This window comes from Malania oleifera, chromosome 9 (assembly GCF_029873635.1).
Source record: "Malania oleifera isolate guangnan ecotype guangnan chromosome 9, ASM2987363v1, whole genome shotgun sequence".
Classification (NCBI taxonomy): Eukaryota; Viridiplantae; Streptophyta; class Magnoliopsida; order Santalales; family Ximeniaceae; genus Malania; species Malania oleifera.
In genome coordinates, this window is record NC_080425.1 from 14,680,877 (window position 1) to 14,706,933 (window position 26,057).

The window sequence follows — 26,057 nt, forward strand, 5'->3', positions numbered from 1 at the left end:
GTGTTTTTTTTATTTTATACCATGATGTCTAACATGCTCTGATACCATACTGTAGAAAAGCCCAATTATAAAACCTAAACAGCAAGAAGTAGAAACTGAATAAACATAACCATTATATACAATATAGAACCAATACCAGAGTACTACATGTTTTCCCCAATATATACACATATATATCTGTTTTCCCAAAAATTCCCTCAACTATATTGGGATGTACAAAAATACTCCCAAAAACATACCCACTCTTTGGCAGGGCACTACTGAAGCCCCTCTATTTACGAGCTTGGTCTGCTCGCCTACCTGGATCACCTGAAAAATATATTAACACTTGGATGAGTCAACGCTCAGTAAGGAGAAATATACTATTGCTAGTGTGTGGCAAATGAGCTACTATATATATATATATCATGAAATCTGTTTTCATATACACATGAATAATTGAGTACAAAAGTACAGTACAAATAATAGAATACACCACCACTTTTTCCTATTACTTAACATGACAGTATTATGGTTATAATTCAAATACTTCTAGTGTACATAAGTATAGTCCATGTTACTGTAAATTCGTACGTATGTAATAGTAACTGAAACTGTTCCCTGTGGCTATCTGTGTGTCATGACTTGCCCCCCTCATGACAGAGTTGTGCCGCCCCGTAGGCTGGATTTACCCTGGTTGGCCAACCAAGAATAAATCACTGAACTCCGTCAGTCGACCTGCCCACCTCAACCCATATCTGGATGGGGAGCCTAACCTCTTCAAGGGCTTAGGTGGTCGACCTTACCACATATTATCTGAATAGGTGGTTGCACTAAATAAGTAACATAGTATCTGTAACAACGGTATCGTGCTCTGTAGCTGCAAGTCCAACAGGGTCTGATATCATATAATATATTTCTATATATATATATATCTATTTGATTTGTCATGATTCTGAAGTACTGAAATAATCATGATGCTGCATAAACTGTAACTGTAATTCATACGTAATACTGAGAACTGAATAATCATAATACTGAAGCTGCATGATCATAATACTGAAGCTGCATGATCATAATACTGAAATTCATGTAATCATGGTACTGAGATCCGTATCATCATGATACTAAAATCCATAAAATCATGGTACTGAAATTCGCATAATCATAATACTGAAATTCATCAAATCGTGAAACTAAATTCGTAAAACATATCCCCGTACCATATACATATTCACAAGCCACACCATAATAAATACATAATTTTCGTAATTAAATAAACTGTATCATATTTTAAGAAATGCCTAGCATAGCATATTTCCCTTACTTGACTACAGGAAAGCCCCTAGGGAATACAAGCCTAACACCCGTAGGGCCTCCTACAAAACACCCTGAAACCAACATATGCCAGAACATAATATCAATATTTTTCCATTTATATCATTTCCTATAGCTGTCAGGAAGCCAAAAACTAGCTAAAAGGCCTTATCTTGAATTTGGGATGAAATCCAACTCTGTTTTCTCGACGATCCGCTCCGCAGATTTGCAGAGAACTCTACCAGAAGTGTAGCGGCAGCTTCGGATCGTTGATCAGGCGACTGGTGGGGCCGGAATCGAAGAGAGAAGGGAGACGTAGAGAGAGAGAGGTGCGGTGAAAATGACAAAAATCCTGGTTTCCCTCCTTTTATACTGCTAGATTCGTCGACGAGTCTTTCATAAAATTCGTCGACGAAGCCCTATTTGTCGACGAAATTCAGAGCAGTCGGAAACCTCTCTAGGTATTTTCTCGTCGACGAAACCCTGTGTTCATTGACGAAATTCTGAAGACCTTCGTCGACGAGACCCTGTGTTCATCGATGAAGTTGGGCAATTTCCTAAAATTATTTTTATTCTCCAAAATACAATGTCGTCGACGAACGCTCCTACGGACTCCTTCTGTTTCTGTTTCTATGTTCTCTCCATCTTTATTTAAATTCTATTATTTTCCGGGTTACTATATATATAGACAATGTTCATCATTTGGGATCTCCAATGATGGTGCGATCACTTGATGTTAAGAAGGATCCATTTCGACCTTATGATGAGGGGGAGGAATTACTTGGTCTTGAAATACTATATTTAAGTGCTGTCAGCTCTTTGATGTATCTAACCATTTGTACAGGACCCGACATTGCATTTGCTGTAAATATACTAGAAAGATAGAACTCTGCTCCTACTTGGTGACATTGGAGTGAAATTAAGCACATTTTGCACTATTTGAGAGGTACGTTTGATTTGAATTTATTCTACTCATTTGATTCCAAATATCAACTAGTAGGATGTGCAGATCCTGAATATCTATCCTATCATCACAATGCTAAATCTCCAACTGGATATGTATTTTTTTATGGAAAAATTGCTATATTTTGGAAATCAGTAAAACAAATGATTATAACAATATCCTCCAATCATTCTGAAATACTAGCTATTCATGAAGCTAGTAGAGAATACATGTGTCTCAGATAAATGATTTCTCATATTCAAGTAAATTGTAGTATTCAATTAATCAAGAATATTCTAACAGTTTTATATGAAAACAATGCTGCATGTATAACTCAATTGAGAAGAGGATACATAAAGGGTGACAAAACAAAACACATCTCTCCAAAATTCTTCTATACACATGAATTCCGGAAGAATGGTGATATAAATGTTCAGCAGATTCGATCAAGTGATGATCTAACAGATTTGTTTACCAAAGGTTTGCCTACTATAACATTTAAGAAATTGGTTCATTTTATTGGAATGATACATCTTAAAAATCTTAGTAGAATGAGTTAATATATGAGTGATATCAAAGAGGGAGTGTTTTAAAAAATATGAATGTTACCCCATATTCCGTCCCTTCGTTTTTCACCCCAATAAATGCTTAGATATCCTTATTGCCCTATATAAGGGCACCATCCCCTTCTTATTTGGAACACACATATTTGTATGCTTGTATACACATTTATATGTTTGTATACATATTTGTATGCTTGAAGTAAGTAGGTATATAGAAAGAAGATAAGAGATAAAGAGAAAAGAGATATCTTGTACAAGACCAGTTCCGATTTTTTATAGAAAGTTAGTTTCAAATCATCTTATAATTTCACTTAAAATAGTGATATTTTTGATCCTATCCGCCCTGTGAAGTAGGTATATCTGAACCATGTAAAATTTCTGTCTCGTCTTTATTTATTTTTCAATTCATTTCCCGTATTTTTTATAACAAAATACACTTTGAGCTATAGTTTATTGTCTTTATAATTTTTAATTTTTAATTTTCTTTTAAAAAGAGAGCCGTGGACTCGTGGAGCACTCGCGCGGGTACCCTACTGGCCGTTCGGTTCGGGACTTCGGGTGAATTAGAAGGCACCCGAGTGGCAGCTGACGGCTCGTCTTGGAAGTTGGAAGATCCCAACTGCGGAGCGATATTTTCTTCTTCGCTCAGTTTCTTCCTCGGCAGCCGCAGCAAAATGGACGAAGAGAAGGCACGGCACGAAGCCCTTAGGCTCCGAAACCTAGCAGAAGAGAAGTACAGAAGCAACAACCTCAAATCCGCGCTAAAATACGCGAAGAGAGCGCTCCGCCTCTCCCCGGACCTCGACGGCGTCTCCGAGATGGTCACCACCTTCAAGATCCTCCGCGTCGCCGGAAAATCCTCCGGCGAAACACTCGACTGGTACAAAGTCCTTCAGGTCGAACCTTTCTCTCACATCAACTCCATCAAAAAGCAATACAAGACGCTTGCCCTAACCCTCCACCCCGACAAAAACTCTTTCGTAGCGTCCGAAGAAGCGTTCAAGCTCGTCGGGGAAGCGTTTCGGTGCTTGTCGGATAAGATTCGGCGGAAGGAGTATGATCTCAAGCTTCGCATTGCGATGCAGTCTGCGGCCGCGGAGGTGGCAGGGGAGGCGGTGGAGACGTTCTGGACGGCGTGCTCAACGTGTCGGCTGTTGCATCAGTTTGAGAGGAAATATGTGGGGCATAACTTGATGTGCCCTAGCTGTAAGAAGAGCTTCGTGGCTGTGGAGGTATCTGAGGGTGATGAATCCGAGAGTGGCGATAAGGGTGATGCTAATTTGTTTAGGACTAGGAGTGGGGTTAGTAAGGATAAGAAGAGAGTGAGAAATGTGGGTTTGAAGAGGAAAATGGGCAGTGTTGTGGAGGTATTGGAGAAGTCAAGGAGGGGCACAGTGGTAGGAGTTGTTGTGGAGAAGGAATTGGAGAAGAGCAGTGGCAGGGGGATTTCAGAGAAGTTGAGACCAGTTGGCGGAGAAATGACGTTGGCGGAAATGCAAGTGGAAGCAAAGCAGAAGGTGCAGCAAAAGAAGATAATGAAGTCAAAGGAGAAGGAGAAAGAAAGGGAGAGTAGAAGGGTGAAGGAGAGGGAGAAATTAAATGAATCAAAAAATAGGGTTTTAAAAGTTGAAAGAAGGAGCAAATTGAGGGGTATCAATATAGAAATTCAGAGGCAAAGAAGTTCGAGAAGGGGGAATTTAAAAACTGATAGACTTCAGGGATCGAAGAGGGGAGATAGAGAGATAATGGCTGTGGAAGATTCAGACTTCTATGATTTTGACAAGGATAGAGTGGAGAGAAGTTTTAAGAGAGGGCAGATATGGGCAATTTACGATGATGATGATGGAATGCCAAGGCACTATGGGTTGATTGAAGAAGTTGTTTCAGTGAAGCCGTTTGATGTGAAGATGAGTTGGTTGGACCTTAAAAATAATGGGGAGCAAGGATTGATTTGTTGGGAGAATTTGGGTTTTCACATATCTTGTGGGATATTCAAGGTTGCAAGGAAGACATCCATCAATTATGTGAATATCTTCTCGCATATTGTTGAGTGCGAAAGAGCAGCTAGAGAGGTGTACAAGATTTATCCTAAGAAGGGATCAGTGTGGGCACTTTATAATGAAATGGCTTTGGACAAAGTTGAAGGAGGGAACCCTTCAATGGGAGACAGGCGGTGTTATGACATAGTTGTGTTTTTGACGAGTTACAGTGAGATGTACGGGTTAAGCATGGCATACCTTGAGAAGGCTGATGGCTTTAAGACAATTTTTAAGAGGAAAGAGATTGGGTGTCATGCAATTAGATGGTTTGAGAAGGATGATGTACGATTATTTTCACATCAAATTCCTGCAAGAAAGCTCTCTGGGGAAGAGGTCCCTAATCTCTCAAAAGACTGTTGGGAACTTGACCCTGCTTCACTTCCCCCGGAATTGCAAACAATCGGTTGGGGGAGATGACATTCATTTGGGAAGGCGTGGTTTACTGTTTATATTTTCCCATTCTAGTCAACAAGTTCTAACTAGAGTATATTCTCTATCTACTTAAGCTACCTTGACAAGGTATGTATGAATTTCAATCATTTTTTAATGACTTTAACAACGTTTAGGGATCATTTCTCTTTAAGTATAATTGAATTACTTTTTACCATTTTAATAGACATTTTTGTTTTTCTTAAGAAATGAAAAAGAAAATTTGAAGGGTCTAAAGTCATTCATTGGAACTCGTTGAAATATGGATTTATATTTCTGTTTATATTTGTATAATTGAAATGTTGTTCCTGTTATGTTTTATCTGTGGTCCTATTATTCATTCTGCGTTCATCATGAGTTACTGGTACTATACTTGTGTAATGGTCTTTGGTCCAATTCTAGTGAGGTATTGTTCGCTTTGATTCATTGGCCTCACAGGTTTGTCTTATAAAAGGCCCCTTGCATAGTTGGAGTTCAAGCCATCCTTATAAGTTCAAGATCTCCCTAACGCACATTCGATGTGGGACCGTGACAGACTCTCACGTCTGATCTCTGACGCTCTCGCTAGAATGATCGCCCTAGTACACATCCGATTGTGAAACCGTGACAGGCTCTCTTGTCCGATATCTGACATCCTCATTAAAGTGGCTTACATCTTTGTGTAAGATTCACTCACAAGATAGTACCCCCAAGGTGACTCTGCACCAAATGTAACGGTCTTGGGTCTAGCTCGGTGGGATATTGTTTGCTTTGGCCCATTGGCCTCATGAGCTTGTCTTATAAAAGGCGCCTCACTTAGTTGGAGATCAAATCATCCTTATATGTTTAAGATCTCCCTAATACAAATCCGATGTGGGACCATGATGAGCTCCTCCATTCGATCTTTGGCGCCCTCGTCAGAGTGATCTTCCTAGTATGCATTTGATGTGACCGTGACATAATGTAGAGGTTGTTCGAGACTACATGGAGAAAACTTCACAGCTGATAAAGAAGTGGGCAGATAAGAGGAGAAGACTACAACACTTCATTGTGGGTGAGTTGTGCTTGTTAAGCTTAATCCAGGTTAGATTAGGTCCCTACGAGGACGAGATAGGAGATTACTTCGTAAATATGAAGGACTAGACTCCTTCTTGGCCAAAGCCTCTTACAGAATTGACCCTCCGACTTGGATGAAAGTGCATCCCGTGTTTCACCCAGTATACGAGAAGTTAAAGACATCCTTGTAGATAGATATTTCACATCCTCAAGTAAGAAGTAGTGAGAGATCTTAGTGAAGAGGAGAGAACTTGGTGACAAAGAAATCAACTAGATTTCTGCGGAAGGGATGCAACAATTCGTAGACAAAGCTGAATGGTACCTAGTGTCAAAGTCTACGAGGACGTCTAATCTTGTTCAGGGCATTATGCTTGCCTGTGACCACTTGTCTCACGTGTTTAGGATGAGTTTCCATCATGTAAATACTTGTGTGGGGTTATTTTCAGAGATAGTTTTCCCTAGTCTAAAAAGGGGAATATGATTCGTCAGTCATATTGATGTTTCCTAGTGTCAGAGTGGAATAACATTGAAAGCGCTTTAGGGGAGGGTGAGTGTTCATCAACTTGTAAAACTCACTTGCTACTGTAAACTTGTTTAGCCTACTTGCTTCCCTTGCTACACACATATTGTTAACAGATGTGTTGATTAAGGAATTACGTTGCTTCAATGTTTACTACTTGCATGTCACTTCCTTCGCAAACTACTTAATGCTTTAGCTTATACTTCTTTGAACGACAAGAAAGTGATTTGTTGGTGAATAGTGGTAAATGTTAGGCTGGTTAGTTAAATAAGAGTGTTTTAGCTAGCGTCACATGATCTTTCATAAAGGTAAATGTTTGGGCCCAATTCCGGTGAGGTATTGTTGGCTTTGGTCCACTTGTCTCACAGATTTATTCTATAAAAGGCGCCTCGCGTAGTTGGAGCTTAAACCATCCATATAAGTCCAATATCTCCTTAATACACATCTGATGTGAGACCGTGATAGACTCTCTTGTCCGATCTCTAACGCTTTTGTTAGAGTGATCTTCCTAGTACACATTTGATGTGAGACTGTGACACACTCTTCCATTTGATTTCTAATGTCCTCGTTAGAGTGACTTTCACCTTTATGTAGGATCCACTCACATCATAGTACACTCAGGGTGGCTCTAATGCTGAATGGAATTGTCTTGGGCGCAACTTTAGTGAGGTATTGTCCTCTTTGACCCACTAGCTTTATGGGTTTGTCCTATAAAAGGTGTCTCACATAGTTGGAGTCTAAACCATTCTTATAAGCCCAAGATCTCCCTAATACACATCTAATGTGGGACGTGACAACTTGCAAGGTGTGTTTTTTTTGGAGTTAAATGGGAAAAACAAAATACAGTCAGTCGTGAATTTGGTAGGAGTATATTTAGATCTTATGCATGGGAATAACATGTTAACATTGCCTATATGGCTAAAAGTTTTCCTCGTGAGGCGAGATATGCACACACACACATGCACAATGTGGATGCAAACTATATTGTAGAGACAAAGCTCTTCCTATTTTCTGTTCTTTGATGTTGAGCCTTGCTTTGTTAGAGCCAAACACTGGCTATATGATCTCACACTCTAATTTCAAAAGCTCAATGATGTAGGATAGAACAACAACAAAAATAGAGTGGAGAGAATTATAGGTGAGAAAGTGCAGTGGTAGGGAAGGAGAAGAAAAATGAAGAAGGGGGAAGAAGGAAAAATTAGAGCAAGAACAGGGAGGGGGCTGCATGAGAGAGCAGGAAAATCAGTCTGACATAAATGATTCTCTCTCTCAATTAGTTCAAAAATAGAATACTTATACATCCGCCATTATGACTAACACAAATAATTACAAAATATCCCCAAAATACTTAAAATACCCAAAATAACCCCTAAATTAATTGAACTTTTAAAATAACCAAAATTTTCCCAACCAAAATAAAAATCCTAATTTCTAATTCTATAGCTATATTGTAAACATTTTAAGTTCTGGTCTGCCATTAAATTCCCCCATGGTCGAGGAAACCTTGAGTTTTGAAATGATGCAGTAGCAATGGCTCCATGAATGGCAGCAAAGTCGAACATATAGGAAAGTAAAGAGGTGGTAGGAATTGAATTGCATTGTTAATCACCAGGAAAGTATCAAAAAGATCCTCTAGGCTCCAGAAAGTAGCATACAAGGCTCGAAATATCCTCCAATAGAATAAGAAGTTCTAAAAAAAAAAAAAAGCAATCTAGTATCCTAATATATTGGCAATTCAAGCAAATATGCAATCAGTTCATATTCTAGAATGATGGAAAAGTTTTCACTAGATTTGATTTGAGAAGATGTAGGGGAAGAAGATGTTAGGGATGGATGCACATATCTATTGGATGGAAAGAAGTTGGGGATTTTCAACATTCTGTGATTGAAGAGCAGGGTTCTTGAGACACATATTTTTCCTAGTAGTTGGCAGTTCATCTTGAAGTTCATTGCAAGTCTCAGCAACCAAGTTTTCTTAGAAGTCAAGGCCCATCTTTGGCCTAGAAGCACCAAAGTTTATGGCCACTAAAGACAAGTTTAGGACCCTTTTTTTTTTTTGATCATTAAAGGGTAAATTATATTGATCAAATGGAATATGTACCGATAAATCCGAAACATACACCGAGATGGGAGGCCAAAGCTCCCAAACAAACACAAACAGCATCAAAACTAGGATGAACCTAGAAACAAGTACAGTCAAACCTGGGCATACCCATGGCACAAAGGCTTAATAACAAGCATCAACAAAACTAGGAAAACCTAGAGACAAGTACAATCAACTCTGGGCATACCCAGATATCAAAGGGAACGCAAGATCACCTGAGCTCAAGGACGCCAGAACCCCTTATTCCTTTTCTTCCTTTTCACTGGTTGAAAACCCTTATCCTGCATCATTTCATCCCCTTGAGTTTTGCCACGATCCTAAGCCATAAGGGGGCCTTTTCCTTTATCTTCAACCTTTTCAGCTACAATCGGGACAGCAAGGGAGACATTATCTTTTGCTCTATTCATTTCAGTTTCACTGCCCCCTTGCATGGAAGATTCATGACACATGTCCACAGAAGAATCAAAAGATTGTGCATTGATAATATGCAATTAATTTATGTAGTTGTGAAAATCAATTATGCAACAATTCGCATGAGCACTACTAGTTATTTATTTATTTATTGTTTATTTTCAACAATTTGAGTTTTCTCTTGAGCATCCTGGGTGGGGTTATGACCACCTCTTGAACACTTAAATTAAATTTTTTGATCTGCATTAGGAGGGGGCGATGAAATGAATAAAGTCTCGTTAATCTTCCTGGCCTTTTGAATGATAACATTAAAAGAAATGTTATGATTGGGTAGTTAGTGAAATCTCTCAGCTTCCAAAGTCATGCGGTAAGCCTCAAACAGATTGGTGGGATGTTTAAGGTTTTGCAACATAACATGTTTTATAATTTCATCTCCCAACCCATTTTTGAACATGATCTTCAGACTAGGTTTATCACTAAGAACACACTGATACGTGAGGCCTCCTCTAAATTTAAGGTAATAATCAGCAGCACTATTTACATAGTTGGTCCTCTAATTTCTCCATATAACAATGTGGGGCATATTTCTCTCCTAAAGTATATCCCATTACATACCAAATGGCAACACATGGTTCTCTAAGATAATTTTTGTCCGTCTCAACTTTTTGCCAGTTTAGGACCCATTTTTGATAAGGAGATTCATGACACATGTCCACAGAAGAATCAAAAGATTGTGCATTGATAATATGCAAATAATTTATGTAGTTGTGAAAATCAATTATGCAATAATTCGCATGAGCACTGCTAGTTTTTTTTATTTTATTTATTTATTGTTTATTGTCAACAATTTGAGTTTTCTCTTGAGCATCCTAGGTGGGGTTATGATCACCTCTTGAACACTTTAATAAAATTCTTTGATCTGCATTAGGAGGGGGCGATGAAACGAATATAGTCTCGTTAATCTTCCTGGCCTTTCGAATGATAACATTAAAAGAAATGTTATGATTTGGTAGTTAGTGAAATCTCTCCGCTTCCAAAGCCATGCGGTAAGCCCCAAACAGATTGGTGGGATGTTAAAGGTTTCGCAACATAACATGTTTTATAATTTCATCTCTCAACCCATTTTTGAACATGATCTTCAGACTAGGTACATCACTAAGAACACACTGATACACGAGGCCACCTCTAAATTTAAGGTAATAATCAGCAGGACTATTTACATAGTTGGTCCTCTAATTTCTCCATATAACAATGTGGGGCATATTTCTCTCCTAAAGTATATCCCAGTACATACCAAATGGCAACACATGGTTCTCTAAGATAATTTTTGTCCCTCTCAACTTTTTGCCAATATTGCTTTGAGAAACCAAAAAGTTTGGATTTGGCAAAGTAGATATTCTAGTCATCATCCATGCCAATAAAATTATTTCTCCATGTCGATCTGACCAATTTAAGAAAAAGTGAAGACTTGAACAGCTATCAAAACAGGACATCTACATTTTATTGGTTGTTGAGAGTAGCCAACTAGGTGGGAACTAGATATGTCGAATTGACCAATCAGTTTTTTTTTCCTTCTTCCCAATGGAGAGCAGGGGTAAGCCGATGCAAATTCAAGCAAGTACCAATTAGATAAGTAACAATGGATCAATGCCTGTTGAGTCCAAGTTGTGCAAATTTTTGCAACCTTACCTAAAGGTCCTTATGCTTTGTAGTCTTTGGAGATTCTTCAAATGTTTGGTTTCTATTTTTCACATATTCCCCACCAAACTCCACTCATAAGCCTGAATTAGGGTGCTGGCAGTACAGTTTCTTACTCGAAAATGCCCATGGTAAAGTGGCAGCAAAAAAAAAAAAAATGTTGTTGCTGGACAGTTCTGTTGCTGGTCTTGAAGTTGCAGCAGAAGTCGGAAAAATTTCATGCACATCACTAGTGCAGTGGGTGCATGAGCTGCAGGTAATGATCCTCTGGTGATGGCCTTCTAAATGAAGGCAGATCGAGTGATGGTGAGAATGCTGGTGATGGTGGTTTCTCAAATTAACTCCGATAAAGGTGAGGCCTTGTTGGTGCAACAACTTTGGCCCGCACATGGGAGCTCTCTGGTTGTTGGACGACGACCTAACTTTGGGGAAGGGCTTTCAGGGTTCTCTATCTCTGGTGATGGTGGAGGTCCCTCAAAAATGTTTTGAGGTATGTGGTGTTCGAAAAGCAAGGGGCAGTGACTGTAATTTCAGCTGGAAATTGCTGGATGATGAGCAGTGACGATGCATCCGTGAGTGCTTTGTATGCCCTCGTAATTTTAAGATTTCTCTTATCTGAAACAATGGTGGCAATTATGGAGATTCTGCGAGATGGAGATGGTTATGGTTAGGATAATCATGGTTCTCTGTGATGCCAAATTGATCCTGGACAGACAAGTAACAGAAACAGAAGAAAGAGAATTATGGGTGAGAGAAAGAGAGAGAGGGAAAACCAGTCAATTCAAATGGTTAACTCTTGTACAATACACAAGCAGAATACTTACACACCTATATAACTAAAATAAATAATTACAAAAAGCTCCAAAATCTTTGAAGTGCCCAAAACAAGCCTAAATAAACTTTTAAAATTTCCAAACTAAAATTAAAATCTATTTTCTAAATCTGTAGCTATGATATAAACATCTATAGTTGTTCATTGATGTTCTTATATCACCTAGCCTCATAATCCTTACTAATGTTACTGCTCTCTGCCCCCACAGATTTACATGTGGATCTGCCACTAGGAAATGCATGGAAACTAGCTGTGGCAGGTTTTTTCATAAGCATTTCTATCATCTTGAATACCGTGTGTTTCTGCGACTTCCAAGGGTGAGATCTTCACTTTTTTTTTTCTTCAGTAGATTTCATTTTTTAGCTATTGTAGTAAAGGGCAGATGCATATCACAATTTGAAAATTGATTTGTTGCCTTTGAAGTCATGTGAAGCTCCCATGGAAATCCATGAAGTAATTCCATTTTCAAATCTTCCTCTCTGGGTTTCTTCCTTACATTTTTATCCTTGCCTACCATCTTCTTTGATTGCCAAACTTTTCATGACCAAGATGTAGAGTTGGATTAGTTGGTGCTGTTTGTGCACTCTTCAGCTGAATTTTGATGAAATGTGTACATGGGGAGCATTGATGTTTTTGAATACAAGGTCTTCTTTATTAGAGCTTGTGACCTATTTTTTCTGGGATTTTTTTTTAAAACATGCATGCATTACTAAGAGTCTATTAGAGTTTGTGGTCAATTTTTTGTTTCTAGTATATATATATATATATGTATGTATGCATTACTAAGAGTCTATTATATTAGAGTTTGTGGTCATCTGCGTGTGTATATCAATGTTTTAAAAGGCAAATGCATAAGGTGAGGCGTTCTAACCCTTAAGAGGTGAAGCGTAAGCCTTAAGGTGTTAAAAATATGTAAATAAATTTCATATATTTTAAATAAAGAAAAATTAAGAAAATAAAAAATATAATTAAAAATAAACATAATAAAAAAATCAAATATAATTTGCAAACTACTTATGGGCCTTTCAAAAAATTGCTAACTTGAATTCATTTTGTGTAATATTACAAATTTCAAATTATTTTTAAAATCTTAGATGCAAACTGTCAATTATTTTGGAAATGTTGAGCTTCAAGAGTTTTAGAAATCAACTCATATTCTTTTATATAAATGGTGGAGTTAAAAGTTTCTAGCTAGATTTAACTTGAGGACAAGCCTCAACTAAAAAGACGCAAAAAAGGTGTGCCTTTTGTACAAATGCGCAAATCTTAGTTTGTAATGAGTTATCCTTTTTTGGAATTTGGTTATTTAGATTGAGCTCCAAGGCGTTTTAGGTATGCCTTGCCTTGAGGCCCTTTTAAAACATTGGCTATATATATGTATATATATTTTAAATAAGCATGCATTACTAAGAGGTGCCAAAATGAGGGCACACAAAGGTGCTTGCGTATGAATAAAGTGATGGGGAAAGGCAGATATCTTTTATAATACACATCTGGACTTTTAGATATGCTGCATTGCTGGTTTATGTTGTGAATCTTGTGACTATTGTCCAATTTTATGTTCATTTCGATGAAGTTAATGCCTTATAATTGCTGAAAGAACAACAACAATGGCTGCCATAACAACCCAGCCTTAACTCCAACTAGGTGTGGTCAGTTGTATCAATACTTTTCTACTATTTCCTTATTAAGTTGGAAATGTTTAAACTTTATCTGAATGAAGAAAGAAAGAAAAAAGGATATAAAAAATCATACTTCTAAATTATTAATAAAGTTCAATATCTGATTTAAGTAGATTTGGGCGGTCCTTTACCTTCTTCGGATTTTCACTTTATGAGAGCCTTGAATGATAGGGAAACTATTGAGTTATCTTCTGTGTTGGTTATGTTGAATAATTGTAGAGTATCTTCAGAAAATGATAGTCTATATTGGTTGTTGGATTCTTTGGGAGTTTATTCTTGTAAATCTTTCTTTGAATTCTTGGTTGGGACAAATTTCTCTTTTCCACTCTCCAGCAATAACCCCCCCCCCCCCCCACAAAAAAAAAATCAAAGCATTTCTTTGGTTGGTTGTGCTTAATAGGATAAATAGTAAATACTAATGATTTTTTGCAGATGAGGAGAACTTTAAAGGCTCTCCTTCGTGATATATGTATGCTTTGCTCTGATTGTTTAGAGTCTGTTTCACATCTTTTCTTGCACTGCGATTTTGCGTGGAAGGTTTAGAACAAGTTATTCAATTGCTTTGAAGAAGGCTGGGTTTGTCCTAGAACAGTGGAGGAGTTCTTGGCAGTTTCTTTTGTGGGGTTTGGGAGGAAAAAGGAAGTAATTGCGTTATGGAATTGTGCTTTATTTGCAGTGTTTTGGGGCTTGTGGAAGGAACGCAATCTGCGTATATTTTCTGGGAAGAAGTTTCCATATTGGTTGGTGCGGGAAAAAAGATTCTTTTTGTGGCTTTCTTATCGTGTGTGGGCTATGGAAATTTCAAGGGAATGTGTGTTTCAGATGTTCAGCTCTATTCTTAGGGCGTCTTGAGTTTCTTTTGTCGTTTTTCATTTTTTTTTTCTTATCTGATTTTCCTGAGGATTACCAGAGTTTGCTAAGGAAATGTCTTCTCTCTTGATTGTACATTTGTCCTTTATCTACTGAATTCTTTTTCTATCAAAAAAAAAAAAAAGTTGTAGATTTTCTTTTGGGATGAGAAAAGAGATGAAGTATTATTAATAGAGACCAGGCATCAAGGAGATGCCTTTTAAGTGCAGTGAAAACAACAAAGAACAATACAACCTTCACTGTAGTACATCAAGGAAATCAAGGATAATACAAATGTCTCTCCCAAGCATCCCACTATGCCAATTAGTAATCATAGATATCTGGTTTCCCATGACAGCCATCAAAGAAGAAATCATTCCATCAAAAGATCTTCTATTTCTTTCCTTCCACTCCAGCCAAGAAAGAGCAAGGGGGATTAAGGAAAGAGCCCTCTTTTTCACCTTGCCAGAGCAGATCCATTTCCAAGCCCAAATGTCACCCTCAACCGAAGCTGCAGTGACCCGTTTCTGTTTGACCATGGACATGGCCAAGCTCCAAAGTTTCTTGACCAAAGGCTTTGAAGAAGGATGTGTTCCACCGATTCTATTTGCTCAAGGCACAAAAAACACCCAATCACAAGAGACAAGCCTCCCCCCCCCCCCCACCCTTTTTTTTAATTCTTTTTTAGATTATCAAAAGTGAGGATCTTCCCTAGTGCAGCCCCCTTCCCTCCTCCTCTTCTTAAAAAGGCAACCTTTGAAGGCGCTGCTGTTTTCCAAATGAGCTTCCAAGGAAAATTACTGACACACTCCACCGGGCAACTAACTTGTTTATAGTAAGACTTGGCCATGAAAATTCCATCCTTGCTTAGGGATCACATGGGCTTATTGGAGGTAGCTTGGCACTAAATATTGTAAAGGCTACTGCAGAAAGTTTTAGAGTATCAATCTCCCAATCAAGAAGGTTCTTAATCAAGGGAACATTCTAGAAGATCCATGATTAGTAAGCTCTCAGTGTTGACAAATGAGGGCATCTTTATCACAGGTAAGCCTGTGGTAGAAGGGTTGAAGAGCTGAGCTGGGATTTGCCACACCAAATGTCGTGCCAAAGAAAACACATGTTCTCATTTCCAATGCAAAAATGAATGTGGGAGAAGAAATTCTTTCACCTTATCCTAGTGAATTTCCAAACACTTGACCATAGCCTTAGTCACCTCTTTAGAGGCCTCAATGTTATGATGAAGGCCATAGCAGCAATAACTTCCCTCAAGAAATAATTTTTCTCAGACATGAACCTCCAAAGCCACTCCCCTAAGAGTGCCTTGTTAAGAGTAAGAAGGGATCTGAGGCCAAGCCCTCCCTTTGCTTGGGTTGTTTTTCAACTCTCCATCTTACAAGGTGATAGTTGTATTTCTTTCCCTTATACTCCCAATAAAATCTTCTTTGAATGCCTTCCAATCTTTTGGCAATTGCACTAGGGATGGGAGCGTGAGTTTGCCACCCTCGGAGAGATCATTCCTTTTCCAAGCAATCAGTTCCCTTTCATATCAGCCAATTATAGGATCCCTAACTCCCTTGTCTTTGAACTTGGCTTTTAGTGGGAGGCCAAGGTAATAAATAGGTATGGTTCCAAGCTTGTAGCTTAAAATGCCTGCTGGAAAGGATCTGCAATTACAAGACCTGTAGGAATGATATCGCTCTTACCCTAATTCACTTTTAAACTTGTGACTACTTTGAACCCATATAGGATGCATCTAAGTTTAAGAATTTGCTCCGGTTTGTCCTAAAAAAAAATGATAGTATCATTTGCAAAAAAAGAGATGGGAGACTACCAAATTTTCATTGGTCCTCTCAATACTAAGCCCTTGAGTAGGTCGCCTTCATTGGCTTTGATTACCATATGGCTCAAAACTTCCATAACTAACATAAATAAAAGGGTATGAAGGGAGTATCCTTGTCTTAAACTGCATGAAGAACTGAAGAACTCCGCGGGGCAGCCATTAAATAGCACAGAGAATGAGGGTGTAGGAACACATTGACTGATCCATTTGCCTCCAAATTTTCCCAAAGCCCATCCTCCTCAGATGTAAAGTAGACAATTCTAGTTCACATGGTCAAAAGCCTTTTCCATAGCCATCTTTACTAACCACTCTTTTTTTCCTCCCTTTAAGTAGGTGTCCACAACCACTGCAACAAAAGCATGCTGGTGTTTCCCAACAACTTCTGAAATTGCCAATTTGGCTCTGGCTGCTAGAACTTTAGATGGAAGCTTATACAAGCTACCAACAAGGCCGATGGGACGAAAAGCTTTGATGTTTAAAGCCTCTACTCTTTTAGGGATCAAGGAGACAAAGGTTGAATTAATGCTAAACACAATTCTACCTGAACTGTGAAAGTCTTTGAAGTCTCCAATGATGTCTTGCCTGAGAATGTCCTGTTTCTTTGGAAGAATGCCATGTTAAAGCTTCCCCTGGGGCCTTGTCTCGATTGTAGCTCTTGAGAGCCATTACAATTTCTTCTTCCTCAAAATGCCTCTCGATCCATAGAGCTTGGAGAAATTTAGCTATTTGAAAGAAACACCATTTACTATTGGTGTACAGGATACCCCTTCAGTATATAGGTATTTGTAGAAATTGCAAATTCCCCTTTTAATATCTCCTTCCTACTCAAGGTGCTCACCCCCCACTTCAACTTTTGTCAACAAGTTGTATCTACAATGTGCATTAGCAGCTCAGTGAAAAAAACTAGTCTTCCTTTCTCTTACCTTCAACCAAAGGATCCTAGATTTTTGTCTTTGTGCTATTTCCCTGAAATGATGACTTTGGCTGGGGTTTTTGTTTTAGAGCAACTCTTTTTGGATCTATTCTTAGCATTTAGGCCCCCTCTAAACTCCTAGCCTTCCTGCTCCTTTATGTCATTCAGGATCTCATTCTTTCTCTGAGGGATATTACCAAAGATAATTTTGCTCCACCACTTTAGTTTCTATTTCAGCATTTAGTTTGTGGTTACCTCATATCTGACCTTCCCTTCAACCTACATGTCATTCCGCCAATTCTAAACCAGATCACCAAAACCTTCGTGATTAAGCCACATGTTCTCAAAACAGAAGGGGGTTGGCCCCCATCTGTTTCTTCCCGTCTCTAGGAAGATGGGAAAGTGATCCCAAATGGGCCATGGGAGTGAGGATTGTGTAGCTTTTGAAAAATGTTCCTCCCAATCGAAGGAAATAAGAAATCTATCAATCCTCGAGTGTGAGGAGACTCTCTTGAATTTGACCACATGAAGGAGCCTCCAATTAGGGTGAGGTCAATGAGGGCATAATCATTCACTAAGTCTTGGAACTCCTGCATGTTGGGAGAATCAGAGGATCTCCCACTCCTATCTTAAGGGTATAAGACCAGGTTGAACTCTCCCCCATTAACCCAAGGGCTTCCCATTTATCTCTAGTCTCCATGAGCTCATCCCAAGAGAGATGCTTCACCAGGACCATAGACCCTAGTGAAAATCCACAAAAAAATTGTCATCCAAAGTCTTGAACTAGCAGGACTCCTTGAAGGAATTGATGGAATGATCCAACAATTCCACTACCCAAGCATTTCACATGATGAGAACCCCTTCTGCAATGCTTGTTGCATTTAAAGCAATCCTTTTGTAGCTTTTTAAACCCCATAAGCTATTTAGCAACCAGCAGTTTAGAGATTCAACCTTGGTTTCCTGAAAGCAGATAACATCCCCTTTCCAATCATCGAGAAACGACCTTATAACGATCTTTTGGTTTTATCATTTAGCCTCCTCACTTTCCAAGACATTATTTTTGTAACGACTTGTTTAATTTTCATATTATATATATTATTTTTTAATTTAATAAAAACTAATATAACAAATCCGGCAGATCAAATCAACCTAAAACCGTGGGTACTAGGGATACATCAGAGATACAATACGGAAGCCTAAGCAGCAGGAAGCATAAAATTATAAACACCTCATATAACCATACAACACAACACCATTCATCACAATACCAGAGTTACTACATCCATGGTAATTATGTACACAACCCAAAGGAAACCTAGGGTCATTTCCCACAAAATCCATCCGACCCTATCAAAGCACTTACCCTTCAGAAAGGGCAGACCAGCTGTAACTACCTCAGCGGAGCTTTATCCGCTCTCCTATCAGGGGCTCATGAAATGTTCATATAATTTGGGGTGAGATATCTCTCAGTAAGGGTAAATAAATTAATACCACTGTGTGACAACATGAGTTTTTCCTATACATATATCATACATAAACATATTTAGTAAACTGTTCGTATCTGGGAAAACATACATAATCATCATATGGTAGAACATGCTGGGTTTCTACAAACATATTTCATCTTATATATCAATAATACGAAAATACCCTGAAAGGTTAGCTGACTGGTATCATGTATTACCCCCACATGATTGGGTTGTGTGGCTCGAAGGCGGGATCTGACAATGGCTGGCCGACCATTGTCAAGTCAAAAGTACAATTTGTAAGTACGATGGGTCTGTCAGATCTGGTTCGTACACCAGGGGCGCCAACACTTCAATAAACCACATTGACTATCCATCCTCATGCTGCCCCGTACGACAGCGATAACACTAATATCATGATGATCATGAACACATAGCTATGGTACCGTGTAAGTGTAAGCCTAAACCAAGCTAATCAGGTTCTGATAACATTATACATATTCCAAATTGTAATACATTGCTATTCCATAATAATAATTGTCAATTCAATATCATCATATCATATTTCATATATAACGTGAAAATCATCGGCCCGTACGCGGGCATTTCATATTTTATCCATCATGACCCGTACGCCGTATCACATATCAATAAGGAGCTTGGCCCGTTCGCTGGCATATCATATAAATGGCTCGGCTAATACGCTGGCATAACATGTAACAAGCTCGGCCCGTATGTCGGCATATCATGTAAATACATCCTTGGCCCGTACGCTGGTATATCATATAAAACTCTCGGCCCGTACGCCGGTTTATCATATTAAAACTCTCGGCCTGTACGCCGATTTTCCATATTAAAACTCTGTATCATTTAGCATTTTCCTAGAAAAACAGTAATGCATTATAAATTCTACTCATGCCACACAGATTGGGTATTACTTATAATCAGAACATATCATCATTTACAGCAGTATTTCCCAACATAATGCATATAGATATACATTTATTTTCTTGAAATCAAATGCTATGAGATTATACATATATTTTCATAAAACAACTAGCTTAGTTTATCCCCTTACTTGATTGATGGAAAAAGCCCCTAAAACAATCAATCCAACACCCGCTGGGTTCCCCGTTCATCACCCTGAAAACAACATCTCTCAGAACTAAACTTCAGTATTTTTTCGTATATAACATTTCCTACAACTATGGTAAAGCCAAATTTTGAATAAAAAACCTTACCTTGAATTTGGGATGAATTTCAAGCTCGTCCCACCGACGATCCACTCCAGCAGATATATAGAGAACTTTCCCAGGAGTGTCGTGGTGGCCTCGGATCGTTGATCCGACGAAGAACGGACCCAAAAATTAAGAGAGAAGGGGTGGAAACTGAAAAGGGAGAGAGAGAAGGGTTTGGTGCGTTGAATTTCAGCCTAAAAATGAAGTTTGGGCTATTTATACACTGACCTTTGCCGACGAGCCACGTCACCTCATCGACGAGGTCTAGAAGGCAATTCGCCGATGAGCTCTCTCCTCGTCGACGAAATTCAGAATCACCAAAACATCCTATCGGTATTTTCTTATCGACGAGACACATTCTTGTTGATGAGACCCTCATGTGCTCTCGTCGACGAATCCCCTGAGTTCGTCGACGAGGCCCTGATTCATTTTCCTTTTTCTTTATTATTTAACTACTATAATTTCTTTGGGTCACTACAATTTTCCTCAAACTTGTGTTTGCAACAGTCACGCTGCTAGCAGCCACTACCATTTCTGAAACTACTCCTGATTTGTCATAGTTTACAGAACATTCCAGCCTCTTCAGCTCCCTGCTAGTGCCTTTCTTTTGGATGCTGCCTCATTGCTTTTTGTCTAAGGCTTTCCCTTCATCCTTTTTTTTGGTTCTCAATTTCCTCAAAAAGACACAATGCTCTCTCCTCAAAGCCGTCAGAAGAAGCCTCAATCAATCCATTTGTAGCTTTTTAAACCCCATAAGCTATGTAGCAACCAGCAGTATAGAGATTCAACCTTGGTTTCCTGAAAGCAGATAACATCCCCTTTCCAATCAACGAGAAATGACCTTATAACGATCTTTTGGTTTTATCATTTGGCCTCCTCACTTTCCAAGACATTATTTTCCTCAAACATGTGTTTGCAACAGTCACACTGCTAGCAGCCACTACCATTTCTGAAACTACTCCTGATTTGTCATAGTTTACAGAACATTCCAGCCTCTTCAGCTCCCTGCTAGTGCCTTTCTTTTGGCTGCTGCCTTATTGCTTTTTCTCTAAGTCTTTCCCTTCATCCTTTTTTTTTTTTGTTCTCAATTTCCTCAAAAGACACAATGCTCTCTCCTCAAAGCCGTCAGAAGAAGCCTCAATCACCTTGCATACCAGGTTCATTTTGCTGAGTACCCGGCCAGTCCAAAACCTGCATCTTGAAGCTGGGGCTACTGAAATCCAGGTGGATTAATATGTATGTTGTTACTGGTGGATAATTCTCACCTCTTTTCTCATTGAGTTGCAAGCTGCCTGAGGTCAACTACCTGGTATATTTTTATTCAGGTGTGGGTGTGTCCAGCTTATGTGCAAGGCTTTACAAGGGTAGAATTTTCTGTGGGTTTGGAAGGAGAAATTCTTGGGTGCACCTGCCACACCACATGAATATTTGATCCTCTACTTAAATTGTGCCACGTGGTCGTAAAACGTGGGTCCCACATTGTTAAGAGCATTGTTGTTAGAACCGCACTATTCAGGATGAACGATTTGATCATATATAAGAATTGAGAAGCTACTTGAATTGTACTTGAATTTTTTATGCCGAATCGATATGAATCGATTGATTTAGTCAATTTACAGAAGTCTGGTCATGTCCCAAAAAGAATAGTTTGTTGATGTATTTTTTTTTCCATGGACATTCTTTTCCATCTCTGACTGTTTGTCTTGAAAGACAAAAGAAAACCACAATGTTTGGCCTTCTCTCGATGATTTTAAATAAACCTGAATTTTGGGCTTTTTCTCATTACTCCTGGAGCAGAACTCTGTTTCGTTATTGAGAAGGAAGGATGATCTGTTCTAGTACTAATTGGCTTGGGTGGTTTTGAAGTTTGGGTGAGTTTTGAACTTTCAGAAGTTAGTTTTCCTTAGTTTTTCGAATTATGTTTGTTTTGGTTTAAGTTTTTATATTGGTTTTTCTTGCTTTTTTAGTTCTTACAAAAAAAAATATACACATAAAATATGATTTTTAAACAACATAAAGGGTAGTTCAGTTATTTTTCTTGATTATTTCCGTGTTTCCCATATATATATATATATATAATTATATCGTACTTCTTTTGTCTCTTATGATTTAATTCTTATGATTTAATTTGTTTCTTGATTGCAAAAATTGGAATTTCAATTCAAGACCCCAATCTCAATTTGACAACTATGGTGATAGTGGGCTCAAGAGGTTAAAAAAATTTAATATGTGTGGAACCCACATTTTATGACCATGTGATGCAATATAGAGAGAGAGCCTCACATTCATGTGGTGCCTTGGGCACACCCAAGATTTCTCGTTGGGAAGTGGTAAGAAAGGATTTGTCAAGTTGTGCTTGTTTTGCCACTTTGGGAGTTGTGGTCCTTGTGAATAGAGAAACTAGCAAAAATTAGAATATTTTCAGGGATAACTTCATTTCTCTTTTGCTTTGGTATAGAATTATGTTCTTTGCCTCAGCTTGAGCCTTTTTGGGTGTTTGGATACTTTCTTGCGTAATTCGCAACGTGATTGGAGTGCTGCTTTGGTGCATTCTTCGTTTGTTTGTTTGGTTTTTCGAAAGGATGTTTTGTTCTCCGGTTTTTTGATGCCTTGCCCTCCCTTCTGTGTTTTCTTCCTCTCAACAAATATTCTTTTTCTATAAGAAAAATATTTGCTTGTCATCAGTATCTAATAGAAGTTGTATATTGAATATTCGACTTCCTAATCCTTGTTTATTGTGTCAAATAGTCAACCAAGATGCTGCAATATCAATTGGAAATACTAATTAATTTCTTTTCTGTCATCTTCAATAACTTCAATACTTGGACAAAAAAGACTATGCTGGACCTTATCAGATGATTTGTGCTAGATTATCACTTTACCTGAAAGCTTAAGCTATTAGGTTGTGTGCCAACAATGTATATCAAGCTTTAACACTCCCTCACACATGCAGCTTGACAGCATGTGGAGAGATAAAGACACGATAATATCACCCATTATAGGAAATACAATAATTTTTTAAATACCACACAATAAATGCGGGCAACAAGACCAGAACCTAGGACCCTCCTATTAACTAGCTTTGGTACCATGTTAGATTATTACTTTACCTAAAAGTTTAAGATGTTAGACTGTGGGCCAACAATGTATATCAAGCTTTAACAAATTTTTAGTGGAAGAAATTGGATTTCATGGTTGTTTACGACTTGGCATCAGCATGCCTGAAATTTTTTATTTTTATTGTTGCAGGAGAGGTGCAGAGTGCTGATTTTGAGAGCTATAACTTCTTTTACTTTTAAGACTTTTTCCCATCTACAATTATGGGCAGTCAGTTATTGTCTAGATCTTAAAAGCGGGTTCCTTGGGTGTAGCAACATTCACTTTCTTCTCTAGAGTCTGTGACTGTCTCTTGTGCTGTGGTTGCCATTGAGAATGGGCCAAAACATTGTGTTTTTCATGGATAGAGAGAGAATGGGTTAATTTGTGGCTATTGATGGTAATTTAATTAGTACCATGTATACTACCATGTACTCGAAGGTCAGTAACAACCAGACTTGCTAGCACCCATTTTGATTCATGTGCTAGGTGTCGTGCAGGACACTTGTGGGACTGGAGCTATGCTTGAAATAAGAGATTGAAAAATATTATGCAGATAATTAGAATATACGCCTATTTATGCTCACCGTGTCACTTGAATTATTACCAATTAATATAATTTATTGTTGCACACTTGCACTCTTCCTATAAATAACATAAGATACGATGTTTCCATGTAGCATAGGGCTACCTACTAATAATCACGATTGCTTCTTCATGTTTCAGTACCCTCCTTATCTCTCTCTCTCTCCCTCTCTCTCTCTCTCTCTCTCTCTCATTATTTGTTCTTTTTTTTTTCCTTGAAACTGAATATAGATTCTGATTATTCTCACAGCAAGGTGCAGTCTTTGATGGTATATTTATATGGAGGATTGCTCATTGTTGAATATCAACTGTGGATTGAATTGCAGAATTAGGGTTTGGTGTGCTTAAATAAAGCTCCAGTTAACTAGACTATTGTTGTGTATGGCATTTTGGGATCAAGATATCATCCATAAACACACATATCACTTATGACTTACTAAATTTGTTGCTATAGTTTTTTAAAAAAAATAAGTTTAGGCCTCTTGGCATCTTGAACTGTTCACATAAGATATTTATTTGTTTGCATGATTGTGGGGCATGATAGATATTTTACTTCGCCTACCACCTCATCAACTTTGTTGGCGCTATTATCTTTAGTAGTCTAATAGAGAATATCTTCTAGTGTATATTATAATATCGTGCACATTGGCATCAAGAAGGTAACAATTATTCTTTTTGGTTGTGATGCTTATTTGAATTTTGAAAACTGCCACTTAGTGATTGAGAGCTTGCTAATTTTTTAGGTCAGTATAAACATCTGTTTGCTTCATTTGGATGTTTGGTTATATTTATGAACTTGTGTTGGCCTAACATGACTTTGAATCTTGTTTTGATGATAACAAAGAAAGGTTAATTTAACAGGTTATTGTTTAAGTGATGATATTTTAGGAAACCTAGTATGATAAAGTTCAAAAGGTTCAAAGAAATGAAAGTCCAAGATTACAAGTACCATAAAGCTATACTTCATCAATAAGGTGATCAAAAGAAAAGCTCAAGAGGACTCTAAGATGTCCAAAACATGTGGAAGCTGAAAGAATACTCATGCTCAAGACAAAGATAACTCAAAGCAAAGAAATACATGAAGACTTCAAACTTAAAGAGTTTTTAAGTCTTTAGGAAGTTTTATGTAAGTACTTCATTATAAATATCATTTTGAATGCTTTGAAGCTCATTAGGGGTTGATATGGACTTAGAGACCTTACTTTGAAAATCTCAGAAAATGCTTTTTAAATGTATCAAAGCAAGATGACTAAGGATTTTGGAAACAAACCTTGAAATCATTTTTTATAACTGTTCAGGCGATTGACCCCTGAATCCTCATATGCCTGACCCTGTTTTAAATTGAAATTTTGTAGTGTTCAAAAGGATCAGGCGACTGACCCCTAAGGGCTCAGGCAACTAACCCTCAAACGACTAGTTTTTAAAGCAACTTTTTAAATTCAAATTCGAAGTTGCTTGTATTCCAAATTTCGTATAAACTTGTGAAACACTCCAAATAACTTGGGTAACACGAATTTTACACTTTTTGAGCCTATAAATGCATGGTTTCTAAAATCAAATCAATACCAAGAATTGAAAATCAATTTTCATGCTATATTGCTCACTCTTTCTCAAAGCCCTCTTGCACACGTACTTTTGCTGAGAATTTTCTGAGATAAACTGAGTCCTTGATCACTAATTTGAAAGCTAATCTGTTAAGGTTTGATACAAATCAAAAGAAGGATCTCGGTGACATACTTCTTTGAGTTTCAATTCAATTCTATTTGATATCTACTTTGAAGTATTAGCTGTGCTATTTTTGTACTGACTAGCTCTATGTGAGAGCATTTGTTATACACAAGAATATTTTTTTATTTCTTTGTTTTCTTGACGGTTTAGGGTTATTGGATCGTTGTACCGAGCGTGGGGTATCGCTTGGAGAGGGGGCTCCAACTTAATTGAAGGAGGGATTGTAACGGTTTGTTTCGCCCGTAAAGAAACGCTATAGTGGAATCCTTAGGTGGTATTGCCCAAGGCGAGGACGTATGTTAGGTACAAGCAGAACCTTGTAAAAAGTCGGTCACTCTCTACCCTTACTCTTTATTTTTTATGCATATATAAATTGTGTGGTTGTGTATCTAAGTGCAGGAAGCTGAAAGTTCGAGATTGAGAAAACTTTTAATTTAAGAGAGTACGTTGATTAATCTTTTGTAGAAACCTTAAAAGGAGTACGTTGATTAATCGTTTGAGGAAATCTCAATTAAAAAGAAGTGCACCAATATTCATATATACAAGGCTTTATTTAAACTCTAAGCCGAGCTTTGCAAACGCTAAATCAAGGAAGTGTGGCAGCTCATATAATTGGTTAAGTGTCTTGTGATTGATTGGTTGATTGCTAAACATTGTTGAAAGCATCTCATTAAGAATCATTGGCTTGTGTTAATATTGCGTGTGAATTGTAGTTGGTATAATTAAGCATTAAAAAATCATTCTTGTGTGTTTGTTAAATTTACAAAAGGTTGTGAATTTGTTAAAAGAT

General features: G+C 38.0%; 1 protein-coding gene across 9 annotated transcripts in view; it reads left to right on the forward strand.

Annotated features, from left to right (window-relative positions):
- The first annotated feature begins 3,327 nt into the window (after nucleotides 1-3,327).
- Nucleotides 3,328-26,057, forward strand: part of LOC131164618 (J protein JJJ2) — a 29,638-nt gene continuing 6,908 nt past the window's right edge. Inside the window, exons 1-4 of one of the 9 annotated variants that reach the window (XM_058121936.1) lie at nucleotides 3,328-5,360; nucleotides 12,079-12,187; nucleotides 24,401-24,665; nucleotides 25,418-25,570. In XM_058121936.1, the coding sequence (XP_057977919.1) occupies nucleotides 3,477-5,258 (1,782 nt within the window). In that variant the 5' untranslated portion in view covers nucleotides 3,328-3,476 and the 3' untranslated portion in view covers nucleotides 5,259-5,360; nucleotides 12,079-12,187; nucleotides 24,401-24,665; nucleotides 25,418-25,570. Of the gene's footprint in view, nucleotides 5,361-12,078; nucleotides 12,188-23,107; nucleotides 23,541-24,400; nucleotides 24,666-25,417; nucleotides 25,806-26,057 lie in introns of those variants that run through there. The other 8 variants (XM_058121930.1, XM_058121931.1, XM_058121932.1 and 5 more) reach the window with 8 other exon arrangements.